Genomic DNA, 15,590 nt, shown 5'->3' with positions numbered 1-15,590 from the left:
CCAATCAAACAGAACACTCTACGCATCAACCTAGTAATCAACAGTCAAGATCATCGGGCTCAACGGGTAGTGATCAATGGCTCCATGTCTAGTTGGCAGCTGGTATCAAGCGGAGTGCCCCAAGGGTTGGTCCTGGGGATGGTTTTGTTCAATATCTTCATTAAATGATCTGGAGCAGTGTTTCCCAAACTTGGGACGCTGCTTGTGCAGGGAAAGCCCCGGCGAGCCCGGCCGGTTTGTTCAGCCGATCGCGGCTCCCACTGGCCGCAGTTCACTGTGCCTTGTCAATGGGGGTCAGTACGTCCCTCGGCCTGCACCACTTCCCGCAGCCCCTATTGGCCGGGCACAGTGAACTATGGCCAGTGGGAGCCACGATTGGCCGAACCTGCGTATGCGGCAGGTAAACAAACCAGCCTGGCCCGCCAGGGGCTTTCCCTGAACAAGCAGTGCGCCAAGTTGGGAAACACTGCTCTGGAGGGTGGCATGGACTGCACCCTCAGCAAATTTGAGGATGACACTAAACTGGGAGGAGTGGTAAATACGCTTGAGAGTAGGGATAGGATACAGAGGGACCTAGACAAATTAGAGGATTGGGCCAAAAGAAATCTGATGGGGTTCAACAAGAACAAGTGCAGAGTCCTACACTTAGGATGGAAGAATCCCATGCACCGCTACAGACTAGGGACTGAATGGCTAGGCAGCAGAAAAGGACCTAGGGGTTACAGTGGATGAGAAGCTGGATGTGAGTCAACAGTGTGCTCTTGTTGCCAAGAAGGCTAATGACATTTTGGGCAGTATAAGTAGGGGCATTGCCAGCAGATCGAGGGACGTGATTGTCCCCCTCTATTCGACTTGGTGAGGCCTCATCTGGAGTACTGTGTCCAGTTTTGGGCCCCACACTATAAGAAGGATGTGGAAAAATTGGAAAGAGTCCAGCGGAGGGCAACAAAAATTATTAGGGGACTGGAACACATGACTTATGAGGAGAGGCTGATTGTTTAGTCTGCGGAATAGAAGAATGAGGGGAGATTTGATAGCTGCTTTCAACTACCTCATAGGGGGTTCCAAAGAGGATGGATCTAGACTGTTCTCAGTGGTAGCAGATAACAGAATGAGGAGTAATGGTCTCAAGTTGCAGCAGTGAAGGTTTAGGTTGGATATTAGGAAAAACTTTTTCACTAGGAGGGTGGTGAAACACTGGAATGTGTTACCTAGGGAGGTGGTAGAATCTCCTTCCTTAGAAGTTTTTAAGGTCAGGCTTGACAAAGACCTGGCTGGGATGATTTAGTTGGGGATTGGTCCTGCTTTGCGCAGGGGGTTGGACTAGATGACCTCCTGAGGGTCCCTTCCAACCTTGATATTCTATGATTCTATAATTACAGGCACCAGGAGAGTCAACTCTAGTCTCTGTGCTGTCTAGTTCTGATGCTAAAACGCACAATGTTTTATTTTTGTCTTGTGATGCAATGTCTTATGCCATCTCATGTCTTTGCTAAGCAGTGTTATGTGTTGTAATATCTGACCTATGCAACATGTTCAGAGAATGCTTTTCTTGATTTGTTTTAATTTCATCGGTATGTGAAAGCAAATGTATGCAGGATGGAAAATTATATTATGTTCATGTGCTACAATATAAAAGGTGTCAGAGAGAAGTTTTAAGCCACAAAAGTTACAGCTGGAGTTTTTCTTCATACCCTTCTCTAGCAGATGTCTATTTAAACTTATCACATAGGCTTGGCTTATGAGGGCTATATTGACTTGAGTAGATGTACATAATACTTAGTGGAAATATTTCAGAAATAATGCTTATCAATAGTACAAAGTGCTTTATTCATAGATACTAAGGTCAGAAGGGACCATTCTGATCATCTAGTCCGACCTCCTGCACAGCGCAGGCCACAGAATCTCACCCACCCACTCCTATGAAAAACCTCACCCATGTCTGAGCTATTGAAGTCCTTAAATCATGGTTCAAAGACTTCAAGGAGCAGAGAAGCCTCCCTCAAGTCAACCATGCCCCATGCTACAGAGGAAGGTGAAAAAAAGGGCCTCTCCAATCTGCCCTGGAGGAAAATTCGTTCCCGACCCCAAATACAGCAATCAGCTAAACCCTGAGCATATGGGCAAGATTCACCAGCCAGATACCCAGGAAAGAATTTTCTATAGTAACTCAGATCCCATCCATCTAATATCCCATCTCAGGGGATTTGGCCTATTTACCCTGAATATTTAAAGATCAATTACTTACCAAAATCCCATTATCCCATCATACCATCTCCTCCATAAACTTATCAAGTAGATTCTTAAAACCAGATAGATCTTTTGCCCCCACTGCTTCCCTTGGAAGGTTATTCCAAAACTTCACTCCTCTGATGGTTAAAAACCTTCGTCTGATTTCAAGTCTAAACTTCCTGGTGGCCAGTTTATACCCATTTGTTCTTGTGCCCACATTGGTGCTGAGGTTAAATAATTCCTCTCCCTCTCCTGTATTATCTCTCTGATATATTTATAGAGAGCAATCATATCTCCCCCCAACCTTCTTTTAGTTAGGCTAAACAAGCCAAGCTCCTTAAGTCTCCTTTCATAAGACAAGTTTTCCATTCCTCGGATCATCCTAGTAGCCCTTCTCTGTACCTTCTCCAGTTTGAATTCATCCTTTTTAAACATGGGAGACCAGAACTGCACACAGTATTCTAGGTGAGGTCTCACCAGTGCCTTGTATAACGGTACTAAAACCTCCTTATCCCTACTGGAAATGCCTCTCCTGATGCATCCCAAAACCGCATTAGCTTTTTTCACAGCCATATTACATTGGCAGCTCATAGTCATCCTATGATCAACCAATACTCCAAGGTCCTTCTCCTCTTCCGTTACTTCTAATTGATGCGTCCCCAACTTATAACTAAAATTCTTGTTATTAATCCCTAAATGCTTTCATCTACACTTTACAGAATGGGAAACTGAGATACAGATAGGTTAAGTGATTTCCCCAAGGTCCCACAGCATATCAATAGCAGGAATAGAACCCAGGTCTTCCATCTCTCAGCCAGGTGTCTGTTGCCTCTCAGAACTATATGGTAATTTTATCATATCCTGTGATGGAAGGAGACTTTATTGCATGAACTGTCTTTAGGGAACTCTGGTAAATTTGAAGAATACCATCTGTAGTGATGTTAACATTCTCACTTGTACAGCCCAATATATTATTTTGTGTCTATGTGATGCATTTACAATCTCTATGCAGCTAAAGGTTTCAGGGAGCTAAACCTGGAGAATTAACTCCAGCCCAGGATGTGGGTGTGAAAAGGATTACCACTCAAACACAGATGGTGCATGGGAGTTTCACTTCTCAGTAGTTGGCAGGGTACAGTACTGTGCAGAAAACTTTGGTTCCTCTATGGGTTTCATATTTTAAATGGTTTAGTGGACTATCAAACCTGCTGGCTGGTCGCCCGAGTTAAAAAAAAATATGCAACCTTCTTCCACTGAGGCTGAAATTTCAGCACCATCCAGCACATCCACTGCTCTTTATGCTGTGACATATGTCAGCATGTTGCGTTCTCCCACTGCTAAGATAAAAGCATTTATTAACTTACTTGCTGCTCAGGCAGCGTCTGAGTGAATAGGAAGCCCCTCCTCCACAAGTGCGTGAACATTCGCTCCATGAACCCCAGGCATCCCACAGTGTATCTCGGTCTTCTTCAGATCGAGCTGTTCTGGAGCTCTAGAAAAGAAAAAACAACATCTCATAACCCAGGAGATTAGTGAAGAAAAAATTGTTTTAAATCAATCTTACTGTAATTCACTTCGCTTTTCTGCGTATCAGATCTGCTGCAGGTCTTAGCAGACCCTGCAAAAAGCTGTTTTGCTGAAATTCCTAACTGCTTGGGATTAATGTGGTGTTCACAGTAGATGATGTTAAAGATACCTAATTTCATCCTTTTAGTGTTCACAGTCCAACCCAGCCTCAAGACAGGGGAGGATTAATATGAAAGAGCATTTTATACAGCAGTGAGATCAGGCATTTTCTGTGCTTGTGGGGAAGGGGACTGTCAGTAGGGCAGAAGAAAAAAATTCGGGGTTGTTCATGAGTATTTTTGCTGCACTAGAAAAGAAGAAAACAAAGCTCATTTGGACAATTGGTTTTTCGAAGAGAAATTCCATAATCTGAGCAGGTGATTGGCTTGTAAAGTATACGAGTACAAATGGAGGGCAACTAAAGTACGCATTGAAAAACTGGCTCATTGCACTTTGGGCCATTCCTAAAGAATGCTGCACTTTTATTTTATTTAGAACAGATTAGAGGAATGAACAAAAATAGGGGGAAAGCTTTTGTGGAGGACCATTTTAAGCATCATTACTAACCACTGGTATAGCAGTCTGGGAACCTGTGTTAGCTGTAAATCTGCAGGGATTCTTCTCAGAAGCAGAGACAGATCAACATAGAAATCACTTTGTCACCATAAACAAAGCTATGTACAACTTGTATAATGAAATCTGAAACCTGGCAAAGACTCGAGTGTTAGTCACAGGCAGAAGAGAAAGTACGGACTGATCTGGGGCAGTGAACAGTTATATATATGTCTCTTCTGAACTGACTTAGAACATAACACAGCCCTAGACCTAAATCCAAATTCAAACCCTCAATATCCACTGAGTTGGGCATTATGCCTGCTGTCCTCAGTCTTTAAAACTGTTAACCACCTGGGTCTTACAGTGTGAGAAATGTGTTATTCAGTGTAAAGGTACCATTGTTTGTGTTTGTAATGCAGGAACCAAGAGTTTATTATTTATCCTATGAATACTGAGGGAATGTTCTAAAATGGGAATTTTCTAATCCTATCAGAGGTGGCAGGGCGTGCTGTAGCATATGTTCTCACAGTCGCATATTATACAGGGTAAGCACTCAGCAACAAGGCTGGCTGAAGAGAAGACAGCACTTTTACACAATGCCCCAACATTGAGCTCAGCTGGCTCTGCTCAAGCATCTGGACACATCTAGATCACATGGGCATGCTCAGAGGCTTAACTTTGGTGTTGTGTAACCCCTCTCATATTAGTTGCTTGAGTACAAACAATTTCCATGACTTAGTGGTACACTGTATGTACTTAACAAAATGTGGGGGAAATGAAAACTGTAGAAAACAGACAAAGCAAATTGCCTTCAATGGAGTTGCACCCATTTACATGGAGATGAATTTGGTACTCTGTTCGTGCGTGTGAGAGAGAGAGAGAGAGAGAGAGAGAGAGAGAGAGAGTTCCTACATCTGTGTAAATTCATGATATTAAATAGATGAACATTACAGAAATGTCTGATTTTCATACTGATCAGTACACTATTAAACTTCCCACTACATTACAGTCTGAGGTCACATTAATTGATGGGTTTCTATTCTTCCTACTTTATTCTATTTGTTACATAGTGGTTTCTATATTTGTTTTCCTTTAAGAAGTTGTTGCTACAAGTGTCTTACAATAAGACCCCTTATTACTTTGACATGTGTTAAGAAAATTTATCGGTAGCTTACACTTTGGGAAATAATTGATTAACCCTATGCATGCTTTGCTGCAGAGCACATATGAAAGCATTACACCTTTTTTCAAGGCATTCCTTTTAGTTTTATTGCCACAAACATCCATATGGCAATTCAGGTGTTGCTTCTCTAGGAACACAGTTAATCTGCAATCCCCAAAGGCACTGAAGGGTTAAATTGATTAATAAAGGATAGATGTTTTCTAGTTCTCTGATGCCTTCTGAAGAGCCCCTTTAGGAAAAAAAGTAACAAGTAAATTTTTATAATTTTTTAAAAAATGCTTAAGTTTTGAAGGCTCACCTTTGCCCTCAGTTACATGAATGAGGTATATGGGAACTGCACTTGACTAACAATTTAGTTCATGTCAAAATACTTAGACTTCACAGGTTGAAGTGATAATCAAATTGTATTTTCATAGTAGCAGCCGTGTTAGTCTGTATGCATCCGATGAAGTGAGCTGTAGCTCACGAAAGCTTATAAAGCTCTAATAAATTTGTTAGTCTCTAAGGTGCCACAAGTACTCCTTTTCTTTTTTCAAATTGTATTGTTATATTCACTCCAAAGGCCTGATTCCACTTTCACTGACATTGATGTGCATCAGCAATTACCCTGTGGAAGTCAATGGTGTTAAACCAGTGTGAGATCAGAGCCAGGCCATAAATTGGCAACTGTTAAGAAAAATTAAAATTTTCAGGGCGGCCATCAAACCAATTTTTCTTCGCATCTCTGTACTTGTCTTTTATCTTGCCCAGTCTTGGAAAATGAGTCACATATATATGGGTGAAAAAGCAAGTTGTTACTCTACAGCAGCAGCACGGAATACAGCTGTTTATTTTTAAAGGAAGCCCTGAGTAAGTGGTGAGGCTAAGGTTCAGGGCTGACAGGCAAGCCATATAACATAATTGTCTGCTGGACCCTTGCAATGACACTGGTGCTGCATTCCTGGCACTATTGCTCACGTATTCTTAGAGGCATAACAGTTTGGTTTTTTTTAAATTAGAGTATACATTTTGAAATATACACGTGTGTAAAGCCCTGCCCCCAAGTAAACAGAGTTGGATATATTCGCCTTTTCAATTCTGAAGCCACCTCTATCCACTTGACAAAATTCTCATGATGCCAGATCCTCCTGATCTTCCCCTTTTAAGAGGGTATTCAGGGCCTGATCCAAAGCCCACTGAAGTCAATGCAAAAACTCCCCTATTATGTTTAATGGACTTTAAATGGATCAGATTTTAAAATTATAGGCTGCAAGCAGGCCCCAGCACAATTTGTAAGGTGGAGTGCAAAAGAGAATGTGATGAGTAAATGACTTGGTTTGGATCTTTTTAAAGAGCTATGCAAGTGAATCTAGTGACTGAGGGATCATTGGATTGAGCCAGAGGCATACAGTGGGCAAACTTTTATCATGCAGGTCTACTAAAGCACCTCAGTTGTGACCCTCCTACTCCATTACCGGACCTCTCCCATGCTGAGGTTGCCCATCATGCCAAATTGTGTGATGGTTTTGAGGATGTGGCCAGCCTCTATTTCAACTCTGCTGCATGGCATGGGTACTAGAAATGTTTCTTAAACAGGTGCAGAACTTTATTCCCCAGATGCAGCTTTCTTAAGAGCAGGTTCTAATTTAGATGGGTAATTGAATCATGTTTTAACCACTGTGACCATGCAGGACTATATTGTTATGCTTCGGATTCACCAGCTGTAAAAAACAGACTGAATTAATTTAGTGAGAGAGAACACTGGATCCAACCATTGTGTGTATTATATTGATTAGTCACACTAAATTCTATCCTCTCTTTCTCACCTTTATGAAAATGCAGCTCAACTTAATTTTGAATCAACCCTATAATTGCTAGGAATAAATGCAGCAATTAAAATGGGTATGATAAGGGATTCAACTCTTGACTATAGCCAATCTTCCCCCCAGCTGCAAAAGATCACACATGCAATAGATTCCCAGATGCATTCCATCCCCTCAATGCAATCTTATTAGCCTTTACATGGGAGATAAGAATAGCTGGAAGCCAGTTTACTGAGGTTATTTCAGCTGGCCATTTTCTGGCTACCGGCTTCATAAAACAAAATTGTGTGCTGCTTGTTTCTATTTTTCAAAGAAACAATATCTTCCAATTGCATACAGATACATGTGCTAATTATTCAGCATTGGTAATAAGTCCAGTCTGAAGAGCAGATAAACAGGGTTACAAGGTGAAGCCACGTAACTGAGGACTCTTACCTCATCACAAGTTACAAGCAGCCCAACTAGACATGCGAAGGGTCCAAATTTCTCTGAAATAAATTGCACACCCACCCAGAAGAGAGCCATGTGCCGGTTATTTGCATTCCAAGATTTGTTACAAGACCTATATATTCCCAGAAAGCATGTGATCTCAAGCTGGAACAGGCTCCAAGTTTTCTTTTAACAAGTGGAATAAACATAGTTCATTTCAACTCAATCCATGTTTAATGTTAAAGTAAAGTGAATTTCCCTCCTCTAAACTATGCATTTGAGACTAAAATCCTAGCATTGCCTTAAAAACCATTTCAAATCTAAAATCATATGTTTACTGCAAATTTGAAGAGCCTGGAATATAAACATACAACATGTTTAATCCAGTTGAATCTATTTTCTTTTTTTGGTTTATGGCATTAACACTTAAGGATTTACTGTACAGTACAGATTTAAGACAAAAACTTATACCCCAAGGAAAATCATTTCAGTCCCACATAGTCAATGATTCTAGAAAGCAGATTTGACTAAACTGAAACATGCATATTAAAAAAAACCAGCCTCTACATTGTTAGCCCAGAACATTCTAGATATGCTACTATACACTTTTGTAATATTTCAACCATTACCACAGAATTCTTTAGCAGATGAGAAGAAGCAGGACTATCCCATGCCAGAGCAGCTGAGAAATTCTGCCACTATCTGAAGCTCCCTTCAACTAACACTTATTTCCTTCTTGGAAAAGTCTTTATAAGATGTTGGTTGCTTTCCTTCAGGTTGATGTTTCTCTAAATACCACTAAATGCCAATTGCCCAGAATGCAGACTCTGGGCATGGCTCATTATATGTTTCCATTGAGATCAGAAGGGTTTTCCTCATGCTGGCAGTCATAAGCAGGACTCAGTTTGATCTCGCTTTTAGCCAGTCACTGATTTGTCTACAGTCATTTCTATTATTTGTCCCAACAGCTGAGATATCAACTGCAGAAATATCACCTCATGCAAGAAATTCCCAACAATATGGTTACGAATGACAAGCATTAAAAAACGGCCAGGAATAACTGAAAGCTAATCTTTCCTTGTACCTCACTGCCTTAACATACACTTCACCTAGGACTGATCCTGCAACTACCATGTGACGTAGCAACAGACCCCTGCCAGAAGAAAGGAAAATGAAAAATGAAAAATTGTTTAAGGAGTCAGAGAAATCCCCATCGCTATTATGAAAGCTGGACGAATCAGGCACATACATAAAGAGTGGTGAATGCACAGGGCACATGGTCCAAGAGCCTTACAAAGGAGAATCAAGTTTTAAACTACAGAGCTGTACAAAACCTTTGCCTAACAGATAAATAAATAGACTGCGTTTTTCAATGGAGTCTAAAGGAGGTAGGCACCCAATCACAATAAACTCAGTGGGAGCTGGGTGCCATGAGTACCTTAGGGTCTCCCTTAGGCTTCTCAGAAAACCCCATCTTCATTGTTTAACAATCAGCATCGAAGGACTGTTTATTACAGTCTTCAGGTTTTCATGTTATTTGCAGAACAACAGGTCTTTCCTCCCCTAATACACAGCATGTAGTAGTCACTCTAACCATTTGGAATAGTATGTGATACAACCCAAATGTCACACCTCTTGAGTTACAGCAGCTACATCCACCGTGAGAGAACCATGTTTCTTCAGAGAGAGAGAGAGAGAGAACATGCATGAGCATATATGCGACGGGAGAACGGGATGGGGAGCAAGACCTCAATTTATATTCTAAGCTCTATAAAAGAAGTCTGTCCCTAAGAAAATAAATGAGTTGTTCAACATACTGGAATTCAATTGAAAATTCTGTTTGGAATGTGAGCCTCCTTATTGAAACCAACTATTTGCTCGTGTCAAACAGAGACTATCACGTGCAAACGTAGATCACATAAGTTTAGTTCTTCCACCAGTTCCAAGGGTTCAGATTTTCCTCCTCCTCCAGTAAATTGCAGCTGGAGTCATATCCTCCAAGCAGCCAGAGAGTTCTAGAAATGAACCAGTAACACAGCCCGTTGAAAATGCCATTAACCCATTGACGGATGAGGATGCTGATGTGGAATCGGAGTCACAGCTATTTCCCAGATGATATTTGCTGCTGGTCTTGGTTAGGAAATTCAGATCATCTGGTTCTTATCACAGCCCCACTATTTGGGGATATGGTAATATGTCAGTGACAGCAGTCAAGGCTCTTCTGAGGCCATTGCCCAAACTTGTCTTTTGCTACTGCAGAAATGAAGCCAGTATCAGAAAAGAATATTTTTTCTATATAAAGCCCTCCCTCCCTCCACACACAGTTATACCCCTACCTGGGTTTCTGCCAGGCAATGTATTCTCTCTCTTTTGCAATTGTTGGTGTTTCTTATTCTTCAGGTATGTCTGACAGGTCAGGAATTTGCTACAGTAAAACGATGCTGTCTCTAGTGTGTCAAGAAGTAACCGCATGCAGGGCTTAGCTAGGTGCATAATGTCAGGAAACAGGAATAGTGACTTCATCCCTTTTTAAGGAATAAAAAATTCAAAATTTCCCCCAGTGTAAATATATGTTTTACAAATTTTCACTTGCAAAATATTGTGCATCCTTCTTGCATTCTATCCAAGGTGACAACTGGATGAAAGCTCAACTAGGAATTTGCTTGGAAATCTATTTTTTGACAGAAGGCAAAGCTAGAAGATAACTTCACAGCCAGATGAATTAATATTGATAATTACTGTCGAACAAAAAGTTAGCTGATAAGGCATTTCTGACTAGCGGTTGGAACTTTCTTGGTTATTATCTCTGGAAATCTCATGAATCAAATATTCTAACAGTGTTTCTAGTGGGCAGAGAATATGTTTAATATATTTAGGCACTGTGACAAAGCTCTGTCCTTGCCTCTGTGAGTCCCGCGTTTCCTGGCAGATTTCGCTAGCCTCAAAGGCTCACTGCGACCCTCCACGTAACCCTTCTTTCTCTAGAGACAAGGGTCACAGTCTACTGAGCCATTTTCATCATAAACCAGCGAGGGAGGTGAGGAGAAGTTATCCTTCCTTGCACAGTCTCTGTTGTCTCCCAGTCTCAGTGATTAATCAGGGGGCAAAGGTGAGGGGGGGAGCCCGGGCCCACCACCCTCAACTCTGGGCCCCAGCCCAGGGACCCTAATAGTATCAGCATGGTAGCTGACCTTTTAGAAACATGATATGTACAATTCCCTGGGCTACTTCCTCCACAGCAGCCCTCACTTCCTCAAGCTCCACTTCACCCTTACCTCAGGGCCTCCTTCCTTGTGTCCGATGTGCTGTGTACTACTCAGCCTCTCCAACCACGCAACTTCTTCCCACAGCTCCTGACATGCACATCCACCTGACTAACTGGGAGGCTTTTAACTAGTTTCAGCCAGCCCCTGATTGGTTTCAGGTGTCCCAATCAACCTAGCCTTCTCCCTGACTTCTGGAAAGTTCTTAATTGGCCCCAGGTGTCTTAACTGACCTGGAGCAGCTGCCATTTCACTTATCCTGGTACCAGGGATTTGTTTAGCCTGGAGCTAATATATCTATCTCCCACTACTCTTCCATAGCCATCTGGCCTTGCCCCATCACAGCACAAAGAGTTGTATACTGTCTGATACAGTACCACAGTATTGAGGTACAACAGCTGTACCAAAATGTGTTACCATTCTGCACATCTCATCATAACAGGGAGCATAATGGTTATCAAGAATGACCAGGCTCTTCTGTGAAATGCATTAGTGGTCTCAGTCCAGCTTCTAGTGGACACATGCCCATTTCATGGAAACCACCACCACAACGGGTGACCCTCTGATGGCAATCTCAGTTGCAAGGACTGAATGGGTGTGAAGACTGAACTAGCCTCTTACCTCAGAGGTGCTTCCTTCAGGTCAGGATGGAAGAACATTGGGAAGGCGGCGTGAGGTTGCTTGAATTGCTGTTACCCCTACTTTTCCTCTTCTAAGGCGAAACAGAAGACTCCAGTCTTCAGAGCTGTCAGCCCACCAACTTTCAAGAGAGCCGCACAAACGGTAAGAGCTTGATCTTGGGCTCCTTGCACATACAAAGTTACTGAACACAAAGGGAGTTTTGCTTGCACAGAAGTTTTACTTTAAAAAGTAAAGAGTTAGCTGTCCACTGTTGTGATTAGCAGCCCACACGTGGGGTTATTTCATGACAACAACTCAGTTGGAGGAGGTGTGATTTACTGTGTATTGCCTAATCGAAAAGATGTTGCTGCTTAGAAAACTTCACAAACCCCTGAAAGCTCTTAGTTTTCTGACAAGTATCATGGAAGGAAAGGGTAACGTTGACAGTAACAGTGAAGGGTCTAATTTCTTAGAGATAGAAGTCATCATAGTCTACTTGCCTTGTGGGTCTTCCACTTCCTGGTCAGCTGTAGTTTCATCACATCTGCAAATGTGCCGCTGATGCAGCACTAGTTCAATGCACTACTATTCAGAAGCCATTAATGTTACTCAGCCTGGAAAATCCACTTTTCAACTGTGTTCCCTTTTGCATCAGCTTAACCCGGGCAAAGGGATCATAAGTTCCCCCCGTGGAATATCCTGGCACAGGACTCTGCCAATGGGCTCTCTCTGATCCACAAGAGAGGCTCCAGGGCAGAGGCATGGAGGGCACGTGCTGGGGATGCAAGGGACAGCTGGCTATTTTGTGCTGGTGCATTGTCCCATAAGCCCATTTTTTAAGAAGACAGAGTTTGTTCTATACTATCAGGTTTCAGAGTAGCAGCCGTGTTAGTCTGTATTCGCAAAAAGAAAAGGAGTACTTGTGGCACCTTAGAGACTAACAAATTTATTAGAGCATAATCTGATGAAGTGAGCTGTAGCTCACGAAAGCTTATGCTCTAATAAATTTGTTAGTCTCTAAGGTGCCACAAGTACTCCTTTTCTTTTTGTTCTATACTATGAATGTGTAAAAAATTTCTAAACAGAAGATGCCTAGTTATTTCTAGATTTTTATTTTATTCTTTATTATAATTTGTTTGGATCATCCCTCTTGCAGAACAGGGAGAGGCAACTCAGGGGAGGAAATCTCCATGAGAATCCCCAGGCAAAAAAGTCTCCCCTGACTGTTCTCCTTGTGTTAATGGGGGACAGAGATTCCCCAGCAGAAAAACTTGGCAGACCTGCACCAGCCCCAAGCTCCTGGCAGTTGTGTGTCCAATGGAGTTGTGATATCAGGGAGGAAAGAGCTCCATGGAAAAATATTCCACCCTCCGGTTATACTAACTTTCCTAAGGAATAGTTGTGAGGGCAACTGGCGTGCAATGTCCCCTCCCCTGCACTCCTGTCCTTAGCCCGTATTAAGACTGAAGTCATCCTCTGAGCATCAGTGTCCTTAACACAGGATGACTAACCATAAGAATGGATGGACAGACTTATTTCTTCTACTTATTCAGCAGCTCAATATGCAGAACAATATTTAATGAGAGGTGGCTGAAGGGAGTACATGGTCCATGTCATGCCCATTGGCTTAGCCTCATGAGACTCCCATTGCCTGAACATGTGCCACGTGGCAATACTGCCATACAGCACTTCAAAAATTGTATCCCTTCAAGGTTTATAATGCATGCACTAGTTCACAGCAATAATTAAAAAGAAAAAAAAGCTTTCTTTAAGAGCCAGACAACCATTTCCCATAGCTGGACTGGTGTTCGTATCCCAGGAGAAATGTGCCAAAGGTGCGCTCACTTGTTTCCCTTTAAAGGGCAGAGGGAGAGGGAAGTTGGGAGATTGGCAGAGTATGGTGCGGACACTGTATTACTTCAATATGTGGCACACTATGCTCACCGTAATATGTTATAACAATGCCTTATAAAATCAGTCACACTCTCATTCTGCTTAACCATGTAAAAATAAACACCAGTGGGGCAACACTAAAGTGAGAATAAGGGTATGTTTACACTATGAAATTATATAGAATATATTATATACAATTTTATAGAAGTCGATTTTTAGAAACTGATTTTATACGTCCACATTAAGTGCATTAAGTCAGCGAAGTGAGTCCTCACTACCATGGCTAGTATCGACTTACAGAGCAGTGCACTGTCGGTAGCTATCCCACAGTTCCTGCAGTCTCCGCTGCCCATTGGAATTCTGGGTTATGCTCCCAATGCCTGATGGGGCAAAAACATTGTCGTGGGTGATTTTGGGTACATGTCGTCAGGCCCCCCTACCTCCTTCCCTCTGTGAAAGCACGACAGACAATCGTTTCACGCCTTTTTGCCTGGGTTACCCATGCAGACGCCATACCACGTTAAGCATGGAGCCCACTCAGCTCACCGTCACTGTACGTCTCGTGGGTGCTGCTGGCAGATGTGGTACTGCATTGCTGCACAGCAGCAGCTCCTTGCCTTCATGGCAGATGGTACAGTAGGACTGATAGCCATTGTACATCTCCTGGCAGACCTCGGTGAGGTCAATCAGGGGCGCCTAGACAGACATGGCTATTCTCCTCTTAGAGCACCAAATGGGAGCCAGAGATTCCAGGTCATTCTCTTCTTTAAGTTTTGTCTCATGGAGAATCAGTCCTGCCTAGAATATCATGCAAGCTGGAGGCTTTTGCCTCAGGCTGCTCTCTCAGCTGGCAGCACCATGCGGTCGCACCTACCCCAGCCTACCCCTTGCTCCCATGGCTCACGAAGTCTGGAAAGTAGTAAGGAGCAGTTCAACTATAGGCTGAGCAAGTGCAGAATGGTGGTAAAATGTGCCTTTGGATGTTTAAAAGCTCGCTGGTGCTGTTTACTGACTAGGTCAGACCTCAGTGCAACCAACATTCCCATTGTTATTGCTGCTTGCTCCATAATATCTGTGAGTAAGGGGGAAGACGTTTATGGTGGGATGGGAGGTTGAGGCAAATCGCGTCCGATTTTGAGCAGCCAGATACCAGGGTGATTAGAAGAGCACAGCTAGGAGTGCTGTGCATCAGGGAGGCTTTGAAAACCAGTTTCATAACTGGCCAGGCTTTGGTGCAATAGTTGTGTGTGTTTCTCCTTGATGCAAACCTGCCCCCTTTGTTGATTGTAATTCCCTCAGCCCTTCGAAATAAAGTAACTATTGTTTTGAAACCATGCGTTCTTTTTTTATTAATTAAAAAAAAAGAGAGAGATAACAGACAAGGTAGCCTGGGTGAGGTGGGGGAGGAGGGAAGGACAAGGCCACATTGCTTATTCTAGCCACACTAAAAATCAAACTGTTTGAATGACTGCCTTCTGTTGCTTGGGCCATCCTCTGGAGAGGAGTGGCTGGGTGCCCGGAGCCTCCCATCCAGCGTTCTTGGGAGTGTGGGTGAGGAGGATATGGAACATGGGGAGGAGGGTAGGTGGTTATACAATGGATGCAGGGGGGGTCTGTGCTCTTGTTGGCTTTCCTGAAGCTCCAACAGACCCTTCATCATGTCCGTTTGGGCCCCCATTAGCCTCAGCATCGCATCCTGCCTCTGATCTTTGTGCTAACTTAATTCTTTCCTGGCCTCTATATGCCTCCATGCATTAAGCTGTGCCCTATCAATGTGGGAGGACTGCATGAGCTCGGAAAACGTCATTATGAGTGCATTTTTTTCACCTTCTAATCTGCAATAACCTCAGGGACGGAGATGATAGGGGGAGTGTAGCAACATTCTACGCTCTACAATTCTGGGGGGACTGCATGGTCACCTGTGCTGCTTAGTTCGCAACGCTGAGCAAACAGGAAATGAAATTCAAAAGTTACCGGGGCTTTTCCTGTGTACCTGGCTAGTGCATCAGAGTTCAAAGTGCTATCCAGAGCAGTCACAATGGAGCA

At 42.9% G+C, this 15,590-nt stretch overlaps 1 protein-coding gene across 5 annotated transcripts in view; it reads right to left on the bottom strand.

The window, feature by feature from the left end:
- Positions 1–15,590, bottom strand: part of ADAMTSL1 (ADAMTS like 1) — a 683,211-nt gene that overhangs the window by 237,218 nt on the left and 430,403 nt on the right. For all 5 annotated transcript variants that reach the window (XM_043515182.1, XM_038403598.2, XM_043515184.1 and 2 more), the window contains one exon: positions 3,597–3,724. In XM_043515182.1, the coding sequence (XP_043371117.1) occupies positions 3,597–3,724 (128 nt within the window). The remainder of the gene's footprint in view (positions 1–3,596; positions 3,725–15,590) is intronic.

This window comes from Dermochelys coriacea, chromosome 5 (genome assembly GCF_009764565.3).
Source record: "Dermochelys coriacea isolate rDerCor1 chromosome 5, rDerCor1.pri.v4, whole genome shotgun sequence".
NCBI classification, from domain to species: domain Eukaryota; kingdom Metazoa; phylum Chordata; order Testudines; family Dermochelyidae; genus Dermochelys; species Dermochelys coriacea.
Note: the sequence above shows the minus strand (reverse complement) of the source record. Positions and strands in the feature narration are given on the sequence as shown.